The 19,259-nt window shown below is 41.8% G+C and overlaps 1 protein-coding gene across 8 annotated transcripts in view; it reads left to right on the forward strand.

Moving 5' to 3' along the window:
• The window catches only part of LOC145351723 (prolyl 4-hydroxylase subunit alpha-2-like), an 84,858-nt gene that overhangs the window by 20,957 nt on the left and 44,642 nt on the right, over positions 1-19,259 (forward strand). For 7 of the 8 annotated variants that reach the window (XM_080201307.1, XM_080201311.1, XM_080201309.1 and 4 more), the window contains exons 2-6: positions 5,570-5,673; positions 10,560-10,656; positions 11,193-11,344; positions 13,395-13,532; positions 16,105-16,344. In XM_080201307.1, coding sequence (XP_080057433.1) covers positions 5,592-5,673; positions 10,560-10,656; positions 11,193-11,344; positions 13,395-13,532; positions 16,105-16,344 — 709 coding nt within the window. In that variant the 5' untranslated portion in view covers positions 5,570-5,591. Of the gene's footprint in view, positions 1-5,569; positions 5,674-10,559; positions 10,657-11,192; positions 11,345-13,394; positions 13,533-16,104; positions 16,345-19,259 lie in introns of those variants that run through there. The other variant, XM_080201313.1, reaches the window with a different exon arrangement.

The following is a 19,259-nucleotide window of genomic DNA, read 5'->3' on the forward strand; positions in this document are numbered from 1 at the left end:
CTGTAATCATAGAACAGTACAGCACAGTACAGGCCCTTTGGCCCACAATGTTGTGCCGAGCTATGTCCAAACCCAAGATCAAGCTATCCCCTCCCTATCATTCTGGTGTGTTCCATGTGCCTATCCAATAACCACTTGAAAGTTCCTAAAGTGTTCGACTCCACTATAACAGCAGGCAGTGCATTCCACACCCCAACCACTCTCTGAGTGAAGAATCTACCTCAGACATCCTTCTTATATCTCTCACCATGAACCTTATAGGTATGCCCCCTAGTAACAGCTACATCCATCCCAGGAAATAGTCTTTGAACGTCTACTCTATCTATCCCCCTCATCATCTTATAAACTTCTATTAAGTCATCTCTCATCCTCCTCTGCTCTAAAGAAAAAAGCCCCAGCTCCCTCAACCTTTCCTCATAAGACTTATCCTCCAAACCAGGTAGCATCCTGGTAAATCTCCATTGCACTCTCTCCAATGCTTCCACATCCTTCTTATAGTGAGGTGACCAGAACTGCACACAATATTCCAAATGTGGTCTCACCAAGGTCCTGTACAGTTGCAGCATAACCCCAGAACTCTTAAACTCAAATCCCCTGTTAATAAACGCTAACACAGTATAAGCCTTCTTCATGGCTCTATCCACTTGAGTGGCAACCTTCAGAGATCTGTGGTTATGAACCCCAAGATCTCTCTGTTCTTCCACATTTCTCAGAATCCTGCCATTGACGCTGTAATCCACATTCAAAATGAATCACCTTGCACTTATCAGGGTTAAAGTCCATCTGCCACTTTATGGCCCAGCTCTGCATCCTATCAATGTCTCTTTGCAGCCCTGCACCTCATCCACTACTCCACCAATTTTGCTGTCATCAGTAAATTTACTAACCCACCCTTCAGCCCCCTCTCCAAGTCATTGATAAAAATCACAAATAGCAGAGGACTGAGCACTGATCCCTGTGGTACACCGCTGGTAACTGGCCTCTAGTCTGAAAATTTTCCCTCCATCACCACCCTCTGTCTTCTATGAGACACAGTAAAAAGTCTGACAACACCAGGTTTAAGTCCAACCGATTTATTTGATAGTACACTCACTAGCTTTCGGGTTAACCCCTTCGTCAGGTGAATGGAGAGTTCTGGCCTCAGATTCTGGCCTCCATTCACCTGACGAAGGGGCTAACCCGAAAGCTAGTGAGTGTACTATCAAATAAATCGGTTGGACTTAAACCTGGTGTTGTCAGACTTTTTACTGTGTTTACCCCAGTCCAATGCCAGCACATCCACATCATGACTACTATGAGACAGCCAGTTACTTATCCAATCAGCCAGATTTCCTTCTATCCCACATCTCCTTACTTTCTTCATGAGCCTACCATGGGGAATCTTATCAAACACCTTACTAAAATCCATATGCACAACATCAACTGCTCTACCTTCGTCTACACAATTAGTTACCTCCTCAAAGAATTCAATCAAATTTGTGAGGCAAGACTTATCCCTCACAAAACCGTGCTGACTATCCCAGATTAAGCTGCATCTTTCCAAAGATCTCACCTAAGAGAACTGATCCAGTTAATTCCCATCACCCAGATACAACTAACACACTGCATCTCTATTTCCCATTCCAGATCAGTTTCAAAACCATTGAATTGCTCTAAATCTAAAGCGTTGTTAGCCTGATTGGCCATTTCTGTCCCACCTTTTACTTGATCAACATTTGTGGTGCTGAATGCCATTGGTTTTGGGTTTTCATGTCAATTTTTTTTAATTAATAAAAGCAGTTTGTCTTTGCCAATCTGAGTGATTATTTGGATTTAAAAGCTGCACCGAGAATAACTGACAATGCATTGTTATCAAGTTGTTACGTAACTCTACCTCATTATTGGAATTTAATTTTGTCATTGCTTGGGGAAATTGAATAATACTGAATGGAGCTCGAGTAAATTTTTAGAAAAACTTAATTTTTTATTTTGAGGCAAATTAACTTTTTTGGAATGAGAGCAGTTTTTCTCAGTGTCTGTCGAATTGCAACACATGCATTGATTAAAAATTTAATTGCTTCTGACCCTGATTGTCTAAGAATGTCTGGGCCCAAAGCCACTCCACTGTTATTGTGGATTCATTCTCATTTAACGAGAGGAAACGGAGGGATGATGTAAACATTTCTCAGTCTGTGGCAGAACTGAGGAAATGGTTCAAAATGTATGACTTTAGTGGGCATTCAGATGATGCAATAAGAGTGCCTGTGGTTGGAAGGAAATGTCGATACAGTGGAAGCTGTTCAGTGAAGCCAGGCCCACATGTGCTCGAGCTCTCAAAATAGCACTTGGGATGGAGAATGCTGCCAGACGAGCTGGCGAAACACAGCTCAGAGTAGAACAGGTCCATATTGAAAAGAACCAGTCGACCGTGTCTTAGGTGCTGTAAACATATGCCCCTTCCAGACTAATGTTTATGTGAGAAGGTTACACACCATAATTGCATATAAGTTAGTCAGTGCTGTTAGCGACGATGCAGGAGGATGAATAAAAGGGGAAAAGCAAATTACTGTGGATGCTGGAATTCGAAACCAAAAGAGAAAATGCTGGAAAATTTCAGCAGGTTTGGCAGCAGCTGTAAGGAGAGAAAAGAGCTGACATTTTGAGCCCAGATGACGCTTTGTCAAAGTGGGCACCTAGACTCGAAATATCAGCTCTTTTCTGTCCTTACAGATACTCCCGGAACTGCTGAGACTTTCCAGCGTTTTCTCTTTTGGGTTGAATAAAAGGGCTAAGCTTGTATCACAAAAGTATGAGAATTCAAACAAAATCCAGTGTGCACAATATCAATTCTGATCAGGAACCTGAGGAAGAAACTACTATAAAATGACACAGCTGAAGGACAGTTGCCTGTTTTCTGTACATATACCAACAACACGAAAGGGAATAGTACAAAACTGGAGACCACACTGGATGAATGGTATCATGTTTGATTTTGATTTGGGCACTGGGGATTTTTATCACCAAAAGTATTTGTGAAGAAATTTGGGAAACCTGCCCCGCAGAAAATAAATAACCAACATTCTTTTTTTGAAAATTTACAATGGACATCCATTGTTAGTAATAAACTTCTAAGTTAGGTATGAAAATCAGATAACAATGAAGGTGCATCACTGCAGGCTGAGATTGGTTTTGTACCCTGTTGTTAAAATGGACCAATACTAAGATGTTCACCAGTCAAGGCCCTATGGAAATATCAGTCCTTATAAAAAATAGAAGGTATCACTCACAACAACTGGGTAAGGTTCACTGTCTCTGCAGCAAAATTTGATGGTGATTTAAGGGTTTGTGGCACCAATTGAATAGTTTGGCTGTTCATGGATTTCGTCTGCCCAGGGCTAAGGAGTTGCTTGCTAGTCTTAGTGGGATCAATAACTTTCAAAATTAAAGATTGGCAAGGCTGACTAGCAGTTGAAGATTACTTCTCCACTTGGACACTTGCAATCAGATAACAGACATGAAAGAATTGTATCTATATTAAAAAAATTCTCTAAAGATGGCACATGCATTGTGGAATTAATTATATTTCTTTTGCGCTATCATACAAACTTCACACCATTGTTGGCATGCTAACTGCTGAGCTATTCACTGGAATAAGTAATGTAACTGTTTGGCATTTTAAACTTGACTTGGAAGCAACAATATAAAGAAGACAATGCCATAATGCTGGATCTCTGATTTTGAAGCAATATCATGTGGGAGTTATGGCTTCATTTTATTGGAAATGTGAGAAAATTGAGAGCTGATAATGATCAGAAGATTGGAGATAATATATTTTGGTAGATAATTTGTTGTGGGAGCACCATGAGGACCAATTACCAAATCTACAAAAATCTACAACTTCAGTGTACCAAATTATTCTGCTCCAAGTGACCTTTTGCCAGTGCCTTTTCTACCTTGGGAAGTAGCTGTTTCCACTTCTATGTAATACACTAAGTCCCAGAACACTCTTTGTAATCTTCTTATTGGTTTCAACTCTTCAGGACTGAATGGGTTGAAACTTTGACATTTTTTAGAATGTTTTCTAATTTATTTGACTGATTTTGGTTATTCCCTTTGGTAAATGACTGAATTTTGCTTCATAAAATTCTTAACCAATTAAAGCAAAAGGCAGGACTCTTTAATGGTGAATTTCAAGAGGTTCCTTGGAAGGGAAAAGAATACTTATCAACTTGAGGCAGACTTTTACAACTTCTTGCAGGTGATCAGCCTGTGGTAGCATAAACATCAAACTCCTTCTCTGACAGTTGTTCCTCAGGAATGTTGCATCGAAAATCTTCAATTCCATCAATAACAAATCTATAAACCTCTGCTTTAGGAGATCTTTAATACATGGCTAGCAAGAGAGAGCTTCAGAACATCTACTTTTGTCCTCAAAGTGACTTTTATCTTACACCAAAGTTGGGTTTGTTACTACATGACACTTGGTCAATTTCTTATTAGAATAATTTAATTGGATTCCAATAAGGCAGCTTTCTTAATTAGTTTAAGCAGGAACGCCATAGAACTGTTTCATATTATCCCTTTATACAATCTACTATTCTTGCAGGATCAAATTATTTTGGTTCTTCATAGGCTTTAAGGTTTTTAAGGCTAATCAGAGCTTCAAGACCTCTCTTGCTGACATATTGCACATTCTTCTTCAGCAAAAAAGGTGTCACATTTTTAAAATAAAACTCAGTCTTTCTGATATAACTTGTGATCCATTTTTCATTTGTTAATTGTGACTCAATTAAGATTCATTACTTATTCAATCATTAGTTGCCAACTGGTAGCTAATTAATATCTAATCCCTAATTAAAACAGTTGGTTAATACCAGACAATAGCTTTCTTATTCACTAATCTTGATTGAATTAAACAGTAAGCCTTATTATTAAGCTAGGTTTTGGCAGAATTAAATGTTCTGTGACTTATTCATATTGGCAGGGAAACAATTGTGCCTGCTCTGAAGTTTCTTGAAGCAGTAGCTTTAACAAGCATGCATCTAACTGGGAATAAATATTCAGGGATATGTAACTATCCATATAAAAGTCCTTATTTCTGTTCTGCCTGATGTTACACCCAGGCATTTAGAGGAGGACACTATAGTGATTTGAGCTCTGAAGAGTCACCCAGACTCAAAACATTAGTTCTCTCTCCCCAGATGCTGTGAGACCTGCTGAAATTTTCCAGCATTTTCTGTTTTTGTTCCAGATTCCAGAAAAGCAGTAATTTGCTTCTGTCTTAGTAATTCTGATTGGTTGTATTGATGTTGATTGAGGGATAAATATTGGCCAGGCCAGTGTTTGCTTACTGGAATAGTCTGCTGTTCATTGAAGAAAAGACTTGACCACTTCAGGGCTGTATGCTATGAATATTAGTTAGGGATCTGGAACAGATGTCCTTCCGCTTGGAAGTATTTTCATGGCTAAACTATCAGGTTTGCCTCATAATTCAATCTGAAAAGATGTTACTGTAATATACATGGAGGTATCTTGGTACTTACTGAATTGGATGGTGATTCCTTAATGACGCGATATTTTAAATCTTCAGATTTCTGCCGCGCTTTTTGAAGATGAGGCATTGGGCTCTTTTTCTTCTGTTGGCAATCGGGTGCAATATCTGGCAAATAGAGGCTGAATTCTTCACATCTATAGGTAAGACTCATTGAAATGTTCTTTTGGTGCACTGTTAAGGTTGTAGGACATTTCTGCAGTCTGTTTTTGACTCAAATCAGGGATGGTGATAATGTGTTGCACCTCAACATTAAGATAACCGTATGTTAGAAACCCAGCATTTTTCATTAAAATTCACTCTTTTAAGTTGATTTTTTCCCTTCCCATCCATTGAATGAAGGGAAGTGTCTGGGGTTTTGGAATTCATGTCTGGTATAGTTGAGAAGATGCCTTAAAATTGGACAATAAATTTGGCACAACAGTGCTCAGAGATTGGCCTCAGAGTGAGACCAGTTGGTCCACACATTTGCAATGGCCCTTATCTAGATCTTGGGAAGACAAGTGGGGATGTGTGGAATGGGAAATAAGTCTTTTTTGTCAGGGCCCACAGTATTGCTGCAGTGTCAGACCAAGCTCTCCTGCACTTCCTGACTCCATGTTCAGTTAAGTGAAGAAGTGGACTTGCCTTGTCTGCAGCCTCGAGTAGTAGAAAGGTTGTCAAGACCACTTCAAAGCTGGAAAAACTAGTTGCAGCTTGCACAGCACAAATTCTCCCTTTGTTTTAGCCAATTTCAAAGTGGGGGCCTTAAATAGCCGGTAACCTATCAGTAGAATATTCAGGAAGCCTACTGCCTATTTTTAGTGGCCACGAAGGACATCTGAATATCATCTGAATTAATATTGCACCAACTGTTTATAAGGCACCCTTGTTATATGGGATATATTCCCATGAAATCAGGTATTTAATGCCTCGTTTTATGCCCTGAAAACATATCCATATCCAATTTTTCTCTTTCCTTCTGCTTCTGTCTTTTACTTTGTTTTGCTGGTAACACGAGGATCTGTAGAGTAATGCACCATGAGTAATGTGACTTTGATGTGATAGTTTTCTGACTATGCCACAATAGGATTATGGAACCCGCACAGATGTATCGATCTTGCTCAAGTTGCCATTTACCCCTTTGGTTTAGGGAAAGCAGAGACTGATTCCTTATCTTCTCTCCACCCCTGCGCCACCATCAAACCACATCCTCAATTAATGTTCATACAGCCTTTCTCAACTGAATACCAGAATCTCTTCTGGGAGCTTCTTGCCTAGAAAGTCTGTGCCAAAAATGAATGTAAAGATTATGCCAAGAAAGAGTGCCTCACAGTGCCAGAGACCTGGATTCAATTTCAGCCTCCGGTCACTGTCCGTGTGGAGTTTGCACATTCTCCTCGTGTCTGCATGGGTTTTCTCCAGGTGTTCCAGTTTCCCCTCACAATCCAAAGATGCGCGGGTTAGGTTCATTGGCCATGCTAAATTGATCCTAATGTCAGGGGATTAGCAGGGTAAATATGTGAGGTTATGGGAATAGGGCCTGGGCAGGATTGTGGTCTGTGCAGACGCAATGGGCCGAATGGCCTCCTTCTGCACTGCAGGGATTCAGTGGTATTTATGGTTCTTTAATAAAATGTGAAGCTAGGGTTTTTACCTTAATTGCTTTCAGAGTCTGGACTTTGAGGAATAATCCTTTTGAAGACATTTTGTTTTGTTCACTATGTTGTTGCTCTGTAGAATTTTTATCATTCGGGCAGTTGTCGTGTATTTTTCCCCCAGATCTCCTTCAGAAAAGAAACCCGACAGGAAGTGAATGAGATTTGTCTCATTTTGAATGGTTTTATTTTACAATCTATAAAATTAGTGAGCTGCTGCCAACTCTGCAGTGGTATAGAACAAATTAATGAACATCTGGGCCTTATAAAAATCGAAAATCTAAAAGTAATGAAAAAACAGATGAAACTTTCAGTGATGGGAGGAGATAAAATAGGTGCTGAGCTAATAAATGTTGCAGAGGTTGAAGTTTAGAGATTTCAACAAGGATAGGGAGATTGACATTCATGGAACGAGAATTCTGTAGAATGAATGGCATGTAAAAAGACTGATTAGTCCCAATTGCTCTATACCGGTGCTTATGCTCCATACAAGCCGCCTCTTCATCCAACTCTTACAGCATGCTTCTTTCTCCCTCCTGAGCTTATTCAGCTTTCTGTTAAAAGCATCTACGCTATTCACTTCGACTTTTCCTTAGGGAATGGATTCCAAGGCATTGAGGTTGGGTGTCATTGTGTGTAACCAGTATAGAGGAGGGAGATGGAGTTGTGGGCAAGTTTGCCTGTCTGATTTTAATTAGGGCACAGGATCCAATGTTGGGCGAGCTTTGGGCCTACACAATCAACACAGAGACTTTTTCCTGGCCTAACCATCTTCAAGGCACCAGGAGCTGAAAGCAACAACCCCTCTAGCATTGAGAAAAATCTGCTCAATGCAATGATATTCTGCTGGACTTGATTTGATTGATCACGTATCCCAAAGTCACACTTCTTGAAAAGGTCCCTTCGGACCTTTTACATCAGTTCAGATTCATGGCTGGGTCACTTTTATAAAAATGTCTTTATGTGACAGGCTAAATCCCTCCCTCCGCAAGATGTAGAAGATATCCCTTCGTTCCAGGATTGGAAGTTTTTAAAATGCTCGGGCCGGATCCTTCGACCTCACCTGCAGCTGGGATTTTACAGTCCCGCTGGAGTGAATGGAGATTTGGCTGAGTGCCAAATTCTCCGTGCTCGCTGGTAGCAGTGGTAGGATGTAAATGACTGGAAAATTCTGGCCCTAGTGTGGCCATTGGTTGCCATGGAAACAGTGGCCCATTGCATCTAAAAACATCTGAGGGTAGCCAGAAGAACATTTATATTTTTCCTCTATTTTGCAGAGGAAGGTTAGCACTGGTAATATCTTTTCATACTGTGAAATGTTAGGAAAACTCATCAATTTCCACAAGGCTCCTCTGTCAAATTTTGTCATCCCAAATAAATGAATAAAAATCCAAAGTTAGCCTCTCCTTCTGACTTCAGTATTCAAAGTAAATCCCACCCTTGATTTTATTCCAGATTTATTTCAGCGAGGCAGCAGCAAATGCAGATTAACAGGAGATGTAGCTCAGCTGCAGACCTGTTTAAGTCCCCTGTTTTTTATTGATGTGCTTTGAAAGCTCAGCACTGTGTTGAGTAATACAAGTCGGTCCCTCAGAAGTATGTTTGAAAATGTAGACCTTGGAACTTGTCTGGCTGGCAAGCTTTTAGTATTCTAAACAGTGAAATTAAAAAAAACTCATTTGTTTTAGAAGCTGTCTGGATCCTGGTTCTTTCCACCAGTTTGGTGAGACAAGTGCTTTACACTGAAACATATGGTAAACATGGAACTGGCTGCATTAGGCAAGAATGTCTTGTACAATGATCGAGGATATCCCCTAAGCAAGATTGCCTAGGGATGAACAGGTTCTTTGTGATAGCTCCCAAAATGGGTTTAACACTTGCAAATTATTATCATAATTTAAGCTGAAATTAACTTCAGTGCTCCTTTCAATGATCATTTGTGCCAGTAGCACAGTGCTGAATGGGCCACTGCACATGTGTCCTTCTATCAGTGCTGAAATCGGTGCATGCCCCCGCCCACCACCACCACCACACACCGCCCCCTGGCGCCCCTCCCCCACCCCCTACCCCCCCCCACCAAAACCCCCATCCTCGATTACCAGCCCGAATACCCACTCCCACCTCCATGTCCAACCCTGATCGCTGTCATCCCCCTCCCCCCACCAAACTAATCCCATTTGCAGAATATTAGAGGGCCCCCCCTACTGATCAGCAGACTGCTCCCTATGACACTGCTCAGTAAGGAGCAGTTGGAAACCCCACTGGTGGGAAGCCCTCCCATTGGAGGCCACTAGCAGGCCCAGAGAATATCGACCTGGGCCAGCCAATCATATGGAAATGTCAGTTTCAATGGCATTTCCATATGATCATCACCTCTGTGCTGATTTCCGGCAGGGAGCTGATTGCGCTAAAATCAAGCACTTGGGAGACTCATGACCAGTGAACCTGCTCAAGTAATGCAGTGGGCTGGGAAAATCCTGGCCAATGTCTTTTTAACCACCTCCTAACCTTCCTTGTCACCTTCAGTGATTTATGCACAGATACATCCAGGTCGCTCTGATCCTGCACCTCCTTTAGAATTGTACCATTAAATTTCTGTTGCATGTCCTCCCTTCTTGTAACACTTTGCATTTCCCTCCATTGAATTTCAACTAAGCACATACACTGTTCCACAGGAACATATATCCACTAACCTCAGTCTAAAAGGTTTGGATGTAGATTGGCAGTGCCAAGGCTTAATCTCCTAAGTGTGTGAATTTAATCACCTTAAACCAGATCTTTGCCAATGTAGTTTGTTCCACTAGGATTTCTCAAATCTGGGGGATTGGCTTTCAGGATTGCCTGAGGCTGACTGGGAAGAACCCAGCCCCCAGTGTTCAGACCCTCTAGGTTTCTAGTTGACTAATCAATCATTAGCAGTGATCTGGAGTATTCCAGCACGTCTGTTTTAGTTATTGAGTTATACTGCATTCACCTCTTGGTTTGACTCAGTGCTGAAATCCCATTGTTATCTTGGAGCAACTTGCCAAAGACCTTAAGGCGAGTAAATTCTTAAGGGGCTGTTGCAGCATTGAATGTCGACCATGTAGTGGTCATGTATGTAAAGACTTTTGATGATCGTTCGCACAGTAAAGACTACTAATGATCTTGTGCATGACCTTGGCTATTCTCCTTCAGATAATCTTGTTTGCTTCAATAGTTTGGTTCATAATCCTGAAAGCAAATAAAAAGCATCAAAAATGATTTGAGTTTTGTTGATTAATTTGCAAAAGCAGGGAAATCTTGGCTTACGCTAATTAATATTATTTCATTATACACATCCAAGAGCTTAAATATTAGAGCTTCGGCATTCTTCAATTAACTGTCTTTGAAATATTTCCTCTTTCTTTCAGGTCAGATGACAGACTTAATTTATGTGGAAAAAGATCTGGTGAAATCTCTGAAAGAATATATAAAAGCAGAAGAGAGTAAATTAACAGAAATTAAAAGGTAGTTATTGGCAATATTTTGCAATAAAAGTTTAGTAACATGACGATTATGTAGCTGCTTACTTCCTGAAAGCTGTGGAAGATCTTCCTCATTTATACTTAATGTTATAAAGATTGAGCCTGTGCCTCCAGTTGATGTTAGGACCCATGGTCATCATTCCCTGTTAGCACAAGGTGCCTAAAATTAAAAGCTTATATTATTCAGCGCTCATTTCCATCACACTGCTGAAAACACACAGGTTTATGACAGAATGAAATCATCATTTCGTGCAAATGGGCCCATTGTTTCATAACTGTGTCACTATCCAAGACCTCTTATTCAGTCAGTGCTGTAGTGCAATTTATAGGGATGCATTGACTAGCCATTCACCTTTTCAAAGTTGCAATGAGAGATGGCTATTCCAGCACCACAGAGAAATAGGGAGTCCAGTCCCTACACGGATTTAGCAAAAAGAAAGAAGTCCTTTGCGGGATAAAATCTCTGATGGAATTACAAGTTTCAACCCCAAATAATTATATCTTGTGTTGTATTCATAGCTGGGCAGAAAAGATGGATCAGCTGACACACATATCAACCTCTGACCCGGAAGGATATCTGGGTCATCCAGTGAATGCATACAAACTGATGAAGCGATTGAACACGGATTGGCTAAAACTGGAGAATTTGGTTCTGCAGCAGACTTCTGATGGTAAGTGATGGAATTATTTTCTACTGGGATCTCCATCTGTTTGAAGGGAAAGTAATTGGGGTATTATTTCTAATGCATGCTTATTCTGAGGCATTCTTAATTACGTGGAGAGTGACGGCAATAATTTCTATGTGGAAAATCGTGTTGGGGATTACTTTAATGGAATGGTTTATCACGGGGATCTGTCCTGAAAAGTTGGCCCGTACATTAGGGAAAGTGCTTGCAGGCATTCAAAGTGTGCTAGGAAACCCTGCTGTCTTCTCCTTAGGTAATCCCCAAGAGGCGAGGAATAAAGTACTCTAATGCATCTCAGCAGTTGCTGGTAAATGTACTGGCCAACTTTTCAGGATAAATCCTGATAAACCATTCCATTAAAGGCAAATCTATCTTGTAAGACAGCACCTAATAAAGACAGGAGAAATTAAGATCTTTTCAAACTTGCTTGCCAAAAAGCTCCCCATCGCACACCAGTTCTCCCTTTTGGGAGAGATAGATAAGTTCTTGATTGATAAGGGGATCAGAGGTTATGGGAAAAGGCGGGAGAATGGGGATGAGGAAAAAACAGCCATGATTGCTTGGCGGAGCAGACTTGATGGGCTGAGTGGCATAATTCTGTGCCTATGTCTTATGGTTTTATGATTCCCTGAGGTTCACAAGGTTCTTTTTCCAGTGGTATTCTCACAGGCTTCCAAATTCCTCCCATCACAACCAAAATATCATCAGGCAGGGATGGTGGGTGGGAATGAAATTTAAATTTCTCCTAGGCCTTTAGAATGGCAACCTTGACGTCATAGGGCGTATGTGCAGGGTTCTGCCCCACCACATTTCTCACCACGGAGAATATGGAGTGGGCTGCAAATGAGTTTTAAATTGCAGACACATGGGCCTCATGTTCCTAACTCTTGACTAATTTCTAGCAGTTGTGCGAAAGGTAAATCAGGCCTTTAAGACTGCTGGCGGATGCCATTCTGTCTTTCGTGCCCATGCTGGCTCTTTTAAAAGAGCTGTCCAATTTAGTCTCACACTCCAACCTGTTCCTCATCATATTGCAAATCCTTTTTGTCAAGCATGTGGTTAATTGCCTTTTGAAAGTTCTAATGGAATCTGATTCCACAACTCTCACCACAGCACCATAGAATCCCTACAGTACAGAGGAGGGCCATTCAGCCCATCAAGTCTGTACCGATCTTCTGAAAGAGCTTCTTACCCATGCCCACCACACCCCCTGCCCTATCCCATAACCCCGCACTTTTAGCTTAGCCAGTCCACCTAACCTGCACAACTTTAGACTTTGGGAGGAAACTAGAGCACCTGCAGGAAACCCATGCAGACATGGGGAGCACATTTAAACTTCACACAGGCAGTCAAGGCCGGAATCGAACCCCGGTCCCTGGCGCAGTGAGGCAGCCACTAACCACTGTGTCACTTATTTAGATATTAACCAAGTGTGCGAGAGTAAAATACTATTTATCCTCTGTTTTCCTGGTTTGGTTTTGTATCCTATTGTTTTACTTTTCCTCACCATTTTATGTACATAGACTGTTGCTGATGTCACATTGTGCCCATTCCACTCAACTGCCCCATTTTAGTCAGCTTGTGCCCGTATTAAAAGTTGTGACTGAAGCTTTTGTGACATTAAGGAATTCCAGGCTGATAAAATCAGCTGATCTCACCCAGTATTTATTTATACTTTTTTTGTTGGTGAGAAGCAAGAAGCCTGGTTGAATTTTACTTTCTTTCTTCTATTTTCTGATCCAGGGAAACTTGGAATAATAGCTACTCCCGCTTTAGCTCATAAATATTAAAGCTACTCCCACTGTAGTTCATAAGTTCATGAATTGTTAGTCAACTTAACATGGACTGTGATGAATCTTGGGCACCTAGGTATAGTTTCATTATTCAACAGGCTTTACTATGTTAGTGCTGGACAACTCTGCTTTCCTTTTTCTGGTTTTGTAAGCAATTTGGCACCATTATGTTAAATAAATCATCTATGAAGTGTATTGTTCTATGTTTGACTTACAGTTCTAAATTTTCTGTTGCTCGGTAGCTTTCATTGCTAACCTCTCGATCCAACGGGAGAACTTCCCCACAGATGAAGATGAGAGTGGTGCAGCAAAGGCCCTCATGCGTTTGCAGGACACTTACAGACTGGATTCAGAAAGTATATCCAAGGGCAAGCTGCCAGGTATATAGAACGACACAATATGGGTTAATGTCGATAAAATGTGCAAAGCATGACTTGTATCCAGCTATTGCATTGCAGCTGCTTGGCTTGAATTTAAACTCTGCGTCAGGAAGCTTCTTCTGAAGTATACACCTTGGGTAGCATGGTACCACACACTGTATTCATGTAACAGCCAAAAAATGACATGTAGAAACAATACCTGGGAGAAATATTACAGCAAATAATGGGCTTCTTTAAAGTAAGGAAAAAACAAAATAGAATTTGTACTGCCTTCTTAGTAGCCAGTTAGGACTGAATTTTCCCACCACTATCAGGAACTCAACTTTGAGTTTGATAAGCCAGTGCTCAGATTTACTTCCTTTGCTTCCCCACAGGACAAAAGAAAATATTAAATAATAGGTTTTCATATCCTTTTACAAGCCTTGACACCACTGGTGTCTGGCACCAGCACCCCAGCTCAATCTGACAGAAAATGGCTAATTAAAACAACATGTCCTCCTTTGCTGTCCAATTAAGGACAGAAGATGGAATACCAATGTGGGAGGCCACACTAGCATTGGCCTCCAGAACTGGACACTGCTCAGGGAGAAAAGAGAGTGTGAAAACACTTCAAAACAGAAGATTCCTGCAGAAAATTTAAAAATAAAAAAAAGCCCAGAACTGTTACAGCCGTCAGTGTGGAGGGAGAAATCCCCTTCGACAGGATCAATTATGGCTATTGGTGTGACCTTTTCAACCTTTCAGTTTCTTCATTAGGACATTGAGAGAGTGTCTGAAGGTATCCACTAGGCCTACTATATGCCCTAAACATCAGCAATATCTGTGAAATATTTCTTAGCCTATTGATTGATAGGCAACAGAGAAAAAAATCCAAAAGCGGTAAATGAATGTCAATCATACAGCATTTATGCTGTTGTAAACCCAGCTGATATAAGTAGTGCAGACATGTTTTCATTAAAAATGAAAAAACAAGACTGTATTACAGATGTGCCCTCACCAAAGCCCCATGCCTTGTATAATTGAGTAGTGATGTACAAGCCTTCTAACAGTGACCCCTGGGGTGTAAAGGAAGAAATAACGGGAGCTTGTCACAAAAATACAGCAATATTTCAAAACATATGGAATAGATACATTCCAATGAGAAAAATTCTGAGTACCCATCATCTGTGGTTAACCAAAAAAGCTAAAGACAGTATGAAGTTAAAAAAAAACATATAATTGTGTAAAAATGGGTGGCAAGTCAGAAAATTGGACAGAATATAAAAATAACAGCAAAGAATGACAAAAAGAGGGATAAATAAAGTACAAGAGAAAGCTAACCAGCAACATAAAAACAGATAGCAAGCGTTTCTCTAAATATTTTCAAAAAGGAAAAAGTGAGTGTTGGTCTTACTGAAAATGAGTTTGGAAGATTGATAATGGAAAACAAGAAGGTGGCGGATGAATTGAACTGATGTTTCGCATCAGTCTTCACTATAGAGAAGCAAGTAAGTGGAAGGGAGGAACTCAGGAAAATTATAATTACTGGGGAAGCAATCCTGAGCAAATTGTGACAAATCCCAGTATCCTGATACACTTTGTCCTAAAGTCTCCAAAGAAGTAGCTAGTAATTTAGTTGACGCATTTGTTTTTAATTTTCCAAAATTCTCCAGATCTGTGGAAGATTACATTGGATGGGAAAGTAGCAAATGTAATTCTTAAATTCAAAAGGGAGGGAGACAGACAGCAGGAAATCTCAGGCCCGTTAACTTTACATCTGTCATTGGGAATATGGAAGAAACAATTATTAAAGCTGCCATAGGCACTTAGAAAAATTCAAGGTCATCAGACAGAGTCAACATTGTTTTGTGGAAGGGAAAATTATGTTCAACCAATTTATTGGAGTTTTTTGAAGAAGTAGCATATGCTGTGGGTAAAGGAGAATTAGTGGATGTCCCTTAAATTTCCAGGAGGCATTTGATACGGTGCCACGTCATAGTTAATGCAGAAAATAAAAGCAATGGCGGACAATCTTACCGCTCCTTGGTGTGGCGAGCCAGTAAGATTGGGCAAAACATTGGGCTCATGCCTGGTTTCTCACCTCCTGTAATGTTGCTGGCCCCGTTCTGCTGGTGAAATCTATAGCCCAGGAAGGGGCTGGCAATCGGCCATGGGGGAGGAGGGGTGATCAGGGTGGTGATCGCTGAAGTGGGGGGGGGTTTGAAATCGGGGAGGCAACTGTGGAGGAGGAATCAAGGAGGGGTGGGGCAATGTCCAGAGCCAGGCTTAAATGCTAGCTACTTGCACGTCTTTGATTTTAATCATTCCACGATTACTGGCCATGCTTTCAACTACCTAGGTCCTATCGTCTGAAATTCCCTACCTAAACTTAACTGCCTCTTTTACAGTGTTCTTTGAAATCTATCTCTTTGCACAAGGTTTTACTTGCCTATCTTAATATTTCCTTGTCTTGTTCAGTGTCAAATGTTTGATAAAAATCCTGTGATGCACCTTGGGATGTTGCACTATAAAGGCACTACATAAATGCAAGTTCTTGTTGATAGTTTGTACAGTTGCCAACTTTCTCTTACAGGTGCACAGCACGCCGCCTTTCTGACTGTTGAGGATTGTTTTGAGTTGGGGAAGATAGCATACAATGATGGTGATTACTACCACACCGTACTCTGGATGCAGCAAACCCTCAGGCAGCTTGAAGAAGGGGAGCCTAGTGTTGTAACACAGGCCGAAGCACTGGACTACCTCAGCTACTCTGTGTACCAAATGGGCGACATGCACCGTGCTATTGAACTGACAAAGCGCCTAATTGCTGTTGGTAAGAATACAGATTTACTTAGACAGTAGAAGGGCATGGCAGCATTGTGGCTCTGTTACTGGACTGGTGACCCCGAAACCCAGGCAGAGAACACAAGTTCAAATCGCGCTATGGCAGTTTGAAAATCAAAACAAAATCTGGGAAGAAAATTTCCCCTCCCCTACATCCTGTTACAGATCTTCCCTTTTGTACATTTTTCATAGAAACATTGGGTTTAAGAGCACGAGTAGGCTATGTGGTCCTTCATGCTTGCTCTGCTATTGTATAAGATCATGATGAACCTAGCTGTGGTCTCAACTCAACTTTCCTGTTTTCTTTCCCATAACCCTTGACTCTCTTGTCAATCTATTGAATTCAACCTTAAATAAATTCAATGACCCAACATTCACTGGGAAGTAAATTCTAAAAACCAATGAACCTCTGGAGCAAAAAATGGCTCCTATTTCTCCAATTCTGTATATCTCCTTCAAGAAAAAACACTCCCCTGGAACTATCCTGTCATTTCCCATCAGGATCTTATATATTTCAATAAGCTTCCATCTCATTCTTCTTAACTCCATTGGGTAGAGGCCCAACCTTTTATTATGTTCTCTTGCTCAAAGTCTGTTACACATCTAATTATTTTTGAAAGGTCAACAACCTGAAACATTTGGCCTTATTTTGCCACTTTTTTGGGCAGACTTGAAACTGGGGGTGTTTCAGATCCGACTTTTAGACCTGTTCTCAAGCCTCCAGGCCCTCCCTGCCTGCAAAAAATGCCAGTGATCCCGAATCGTACTGCAAAAGTTTGTGGGTGAGGCTTAACGCGCCCAAAACCCTGCAGCTCCAATCAGCACTTCCATGGCAAAAGAAAGGCTAGAATGCTGCTCCCCTGCCACATCCTTCCGGGCCAAATAATGCCTCCCCCAGCACCCACAGACATTGCCCCACCCCTCCAACATTATTGATCCCTTTCTCCCCCCACCCTGCCACCATCCAGACCAACCATGGCCCCCTGCCCTCCACCAATCGCAAGCAGAGTGGCCGTGGAACCCCCTTCTCCCCCCACCAATCTTAGGCAGAATGGCACCTGATCTCCACCCCCCACACAGATCTCAAGCAGAGTGACAGTGGACTCCTCCTTCCTTCTCCCCACTGATCTCAGGTAGAATGGCAGCAGAATCCCATCCCCCCCCCGCCCCCAACTGATCTCAGGCAGAGTATCAGCAGATCCCCCCCCTTTCCCCAACCAATCTCAGGCAGAGTGGCTACAGACGACCCCCCCCTTACCCCTCCCCCACTGATTTCAGGCAGACAGCAGATCCCCCCCTCCCCCCCCCGCAACGATCTCAGGCAGAGTAGCAGGGGATCCCCCTCCCCCCACCTACGTGTTCCCCAGAAAAGTTCAGAGGCTGCAGCAGTTCAACTTGCAAGGACTTTGTGCATATCCTTCAGCTGAAAGAGCATTGTGTGCACTAGGACCCAGCAGCATTCACAAGACCCAAGGTCAGTGCTGAGACCCAGATCCGTACTGCAAATCAGACATCAGACACCCTGCTGAGCAACAGCTCCCAACCTCCATACACTTGCAGAGCTCCCCCTCCACCCACTACCTGAAAAACAAAATAGCCGCAATGAAAAGACCCCCCATTAGCAGCACAGAGCTGTTGGACGTTAAGCACTTAGCTCTTCACTAATCCTCAGCAATTGAGCACCCGAATCGGACTTTTATGGGGCGTTTCTGTTTCACGCCAATTCCGGATGGGTGAACGCGGTGGTAAAGGGGGAAGTGCCAGTAAAGTTGGGTGTGCAGTTCATTAAGCCTATTGAAATGCATGCAAATGCATTTAAATGGATGTCATGACTTTTGTCCTGATCGTGGCCATTTTCAGGCCTTCGTAAAGGAGGAACCGGTGTGGAGATGGGCGTGAATCGCGCTACTCACCCCATGCCCAACTTCACCAAGAAAATGCGCACAACTTGATGGTAAAATCGGGCCCATTAACTGCTGTTTCTCTCTCCACAAATGCTGCCTGACTTGCAGAGTGCTTTCACCATTTTGGGTTTTTATTGTAAATAAATAGCTCGTGTCGGTAAAAGTGACCGTGAAGCTGTTGAATTAATGTCAAAAACCAACATGTGTCAATGGTTTACAGGGAATGAAACCTGCCATGTATACCCTGTCTGCCATATATTTGCCTCCAGTCCTGCACCAACAGTCTTGACTCTCAGCTCTGGATTAACCTCACTAGTTACTGGGTTCTGTCAAACAGAGATCAATCATTCCAGAAGGTAGCTCATCACCACCGCCTCAGGGCAATGAGGGATGGGCAAAAAAATGCTGCCCTTGCCAGTGATGACCATGTCCTTTGTCTTTCAAATGCCAAAATTGCTATTTTCTGCAATGTTACTGCAAATAGTTTAAATTTAGATTTGTGACTAAGGTAGTGTATCAGAGAGTTTGAATTTGGCAACTTATTCTTCACTCACACTGTGATTGTTTAACCAGTAGGAATACTTTGACCAATACTCGTATGTTCACGCAGCCTGCCATTAATACCTCAGTGATTTGGGTTTACAGTTCTGCTTTGAAGCATCAAAATGGTTTGTTTTTCTTGGACATTGAGCTTGTTTCATGTTTTGAATCGTAGTTAAAAGATATTTCCAGAGAATAAATGAATGCTGGAATGAACTGTGTTTTCCAAAAGTCACTTGCTGAGAGTTTGCTTTTATCGAGCTAGAGTTGTCCAGTGCAGGAAAGGCCCTTCTGCCCATCGTGTCTGTACTGACAATAACTACCACTGAAGTGGCAGTCAGGAAATGCTGAAAGCCACCACTTGGCTAACTCCACTTCACTTCCCCAAAATCCCCATTCCCCTATTTCCTAGAACTGGTGATGATCCTCTAGGTAGGCCTGGGAGCATGACCAACTGCAG

Source organism: Carcharhinus amblyrhynchos, chromosome 13 (genome assembly GCF_965287045.1).
Source record: "Carcharhinus amblyrhynchos chromosome 13, sCarAmb.v2.hapA, whole genome shotgun sequence".
NCBI classification, from domain to species: domain Eukaryota; kingdom Metazoa; phylum Chordata; class Chondrichthyes; order Carcharhiniformes; family Carcharhinidae; genus Carcharhinus; species Carcharhinus amblyrhynchos.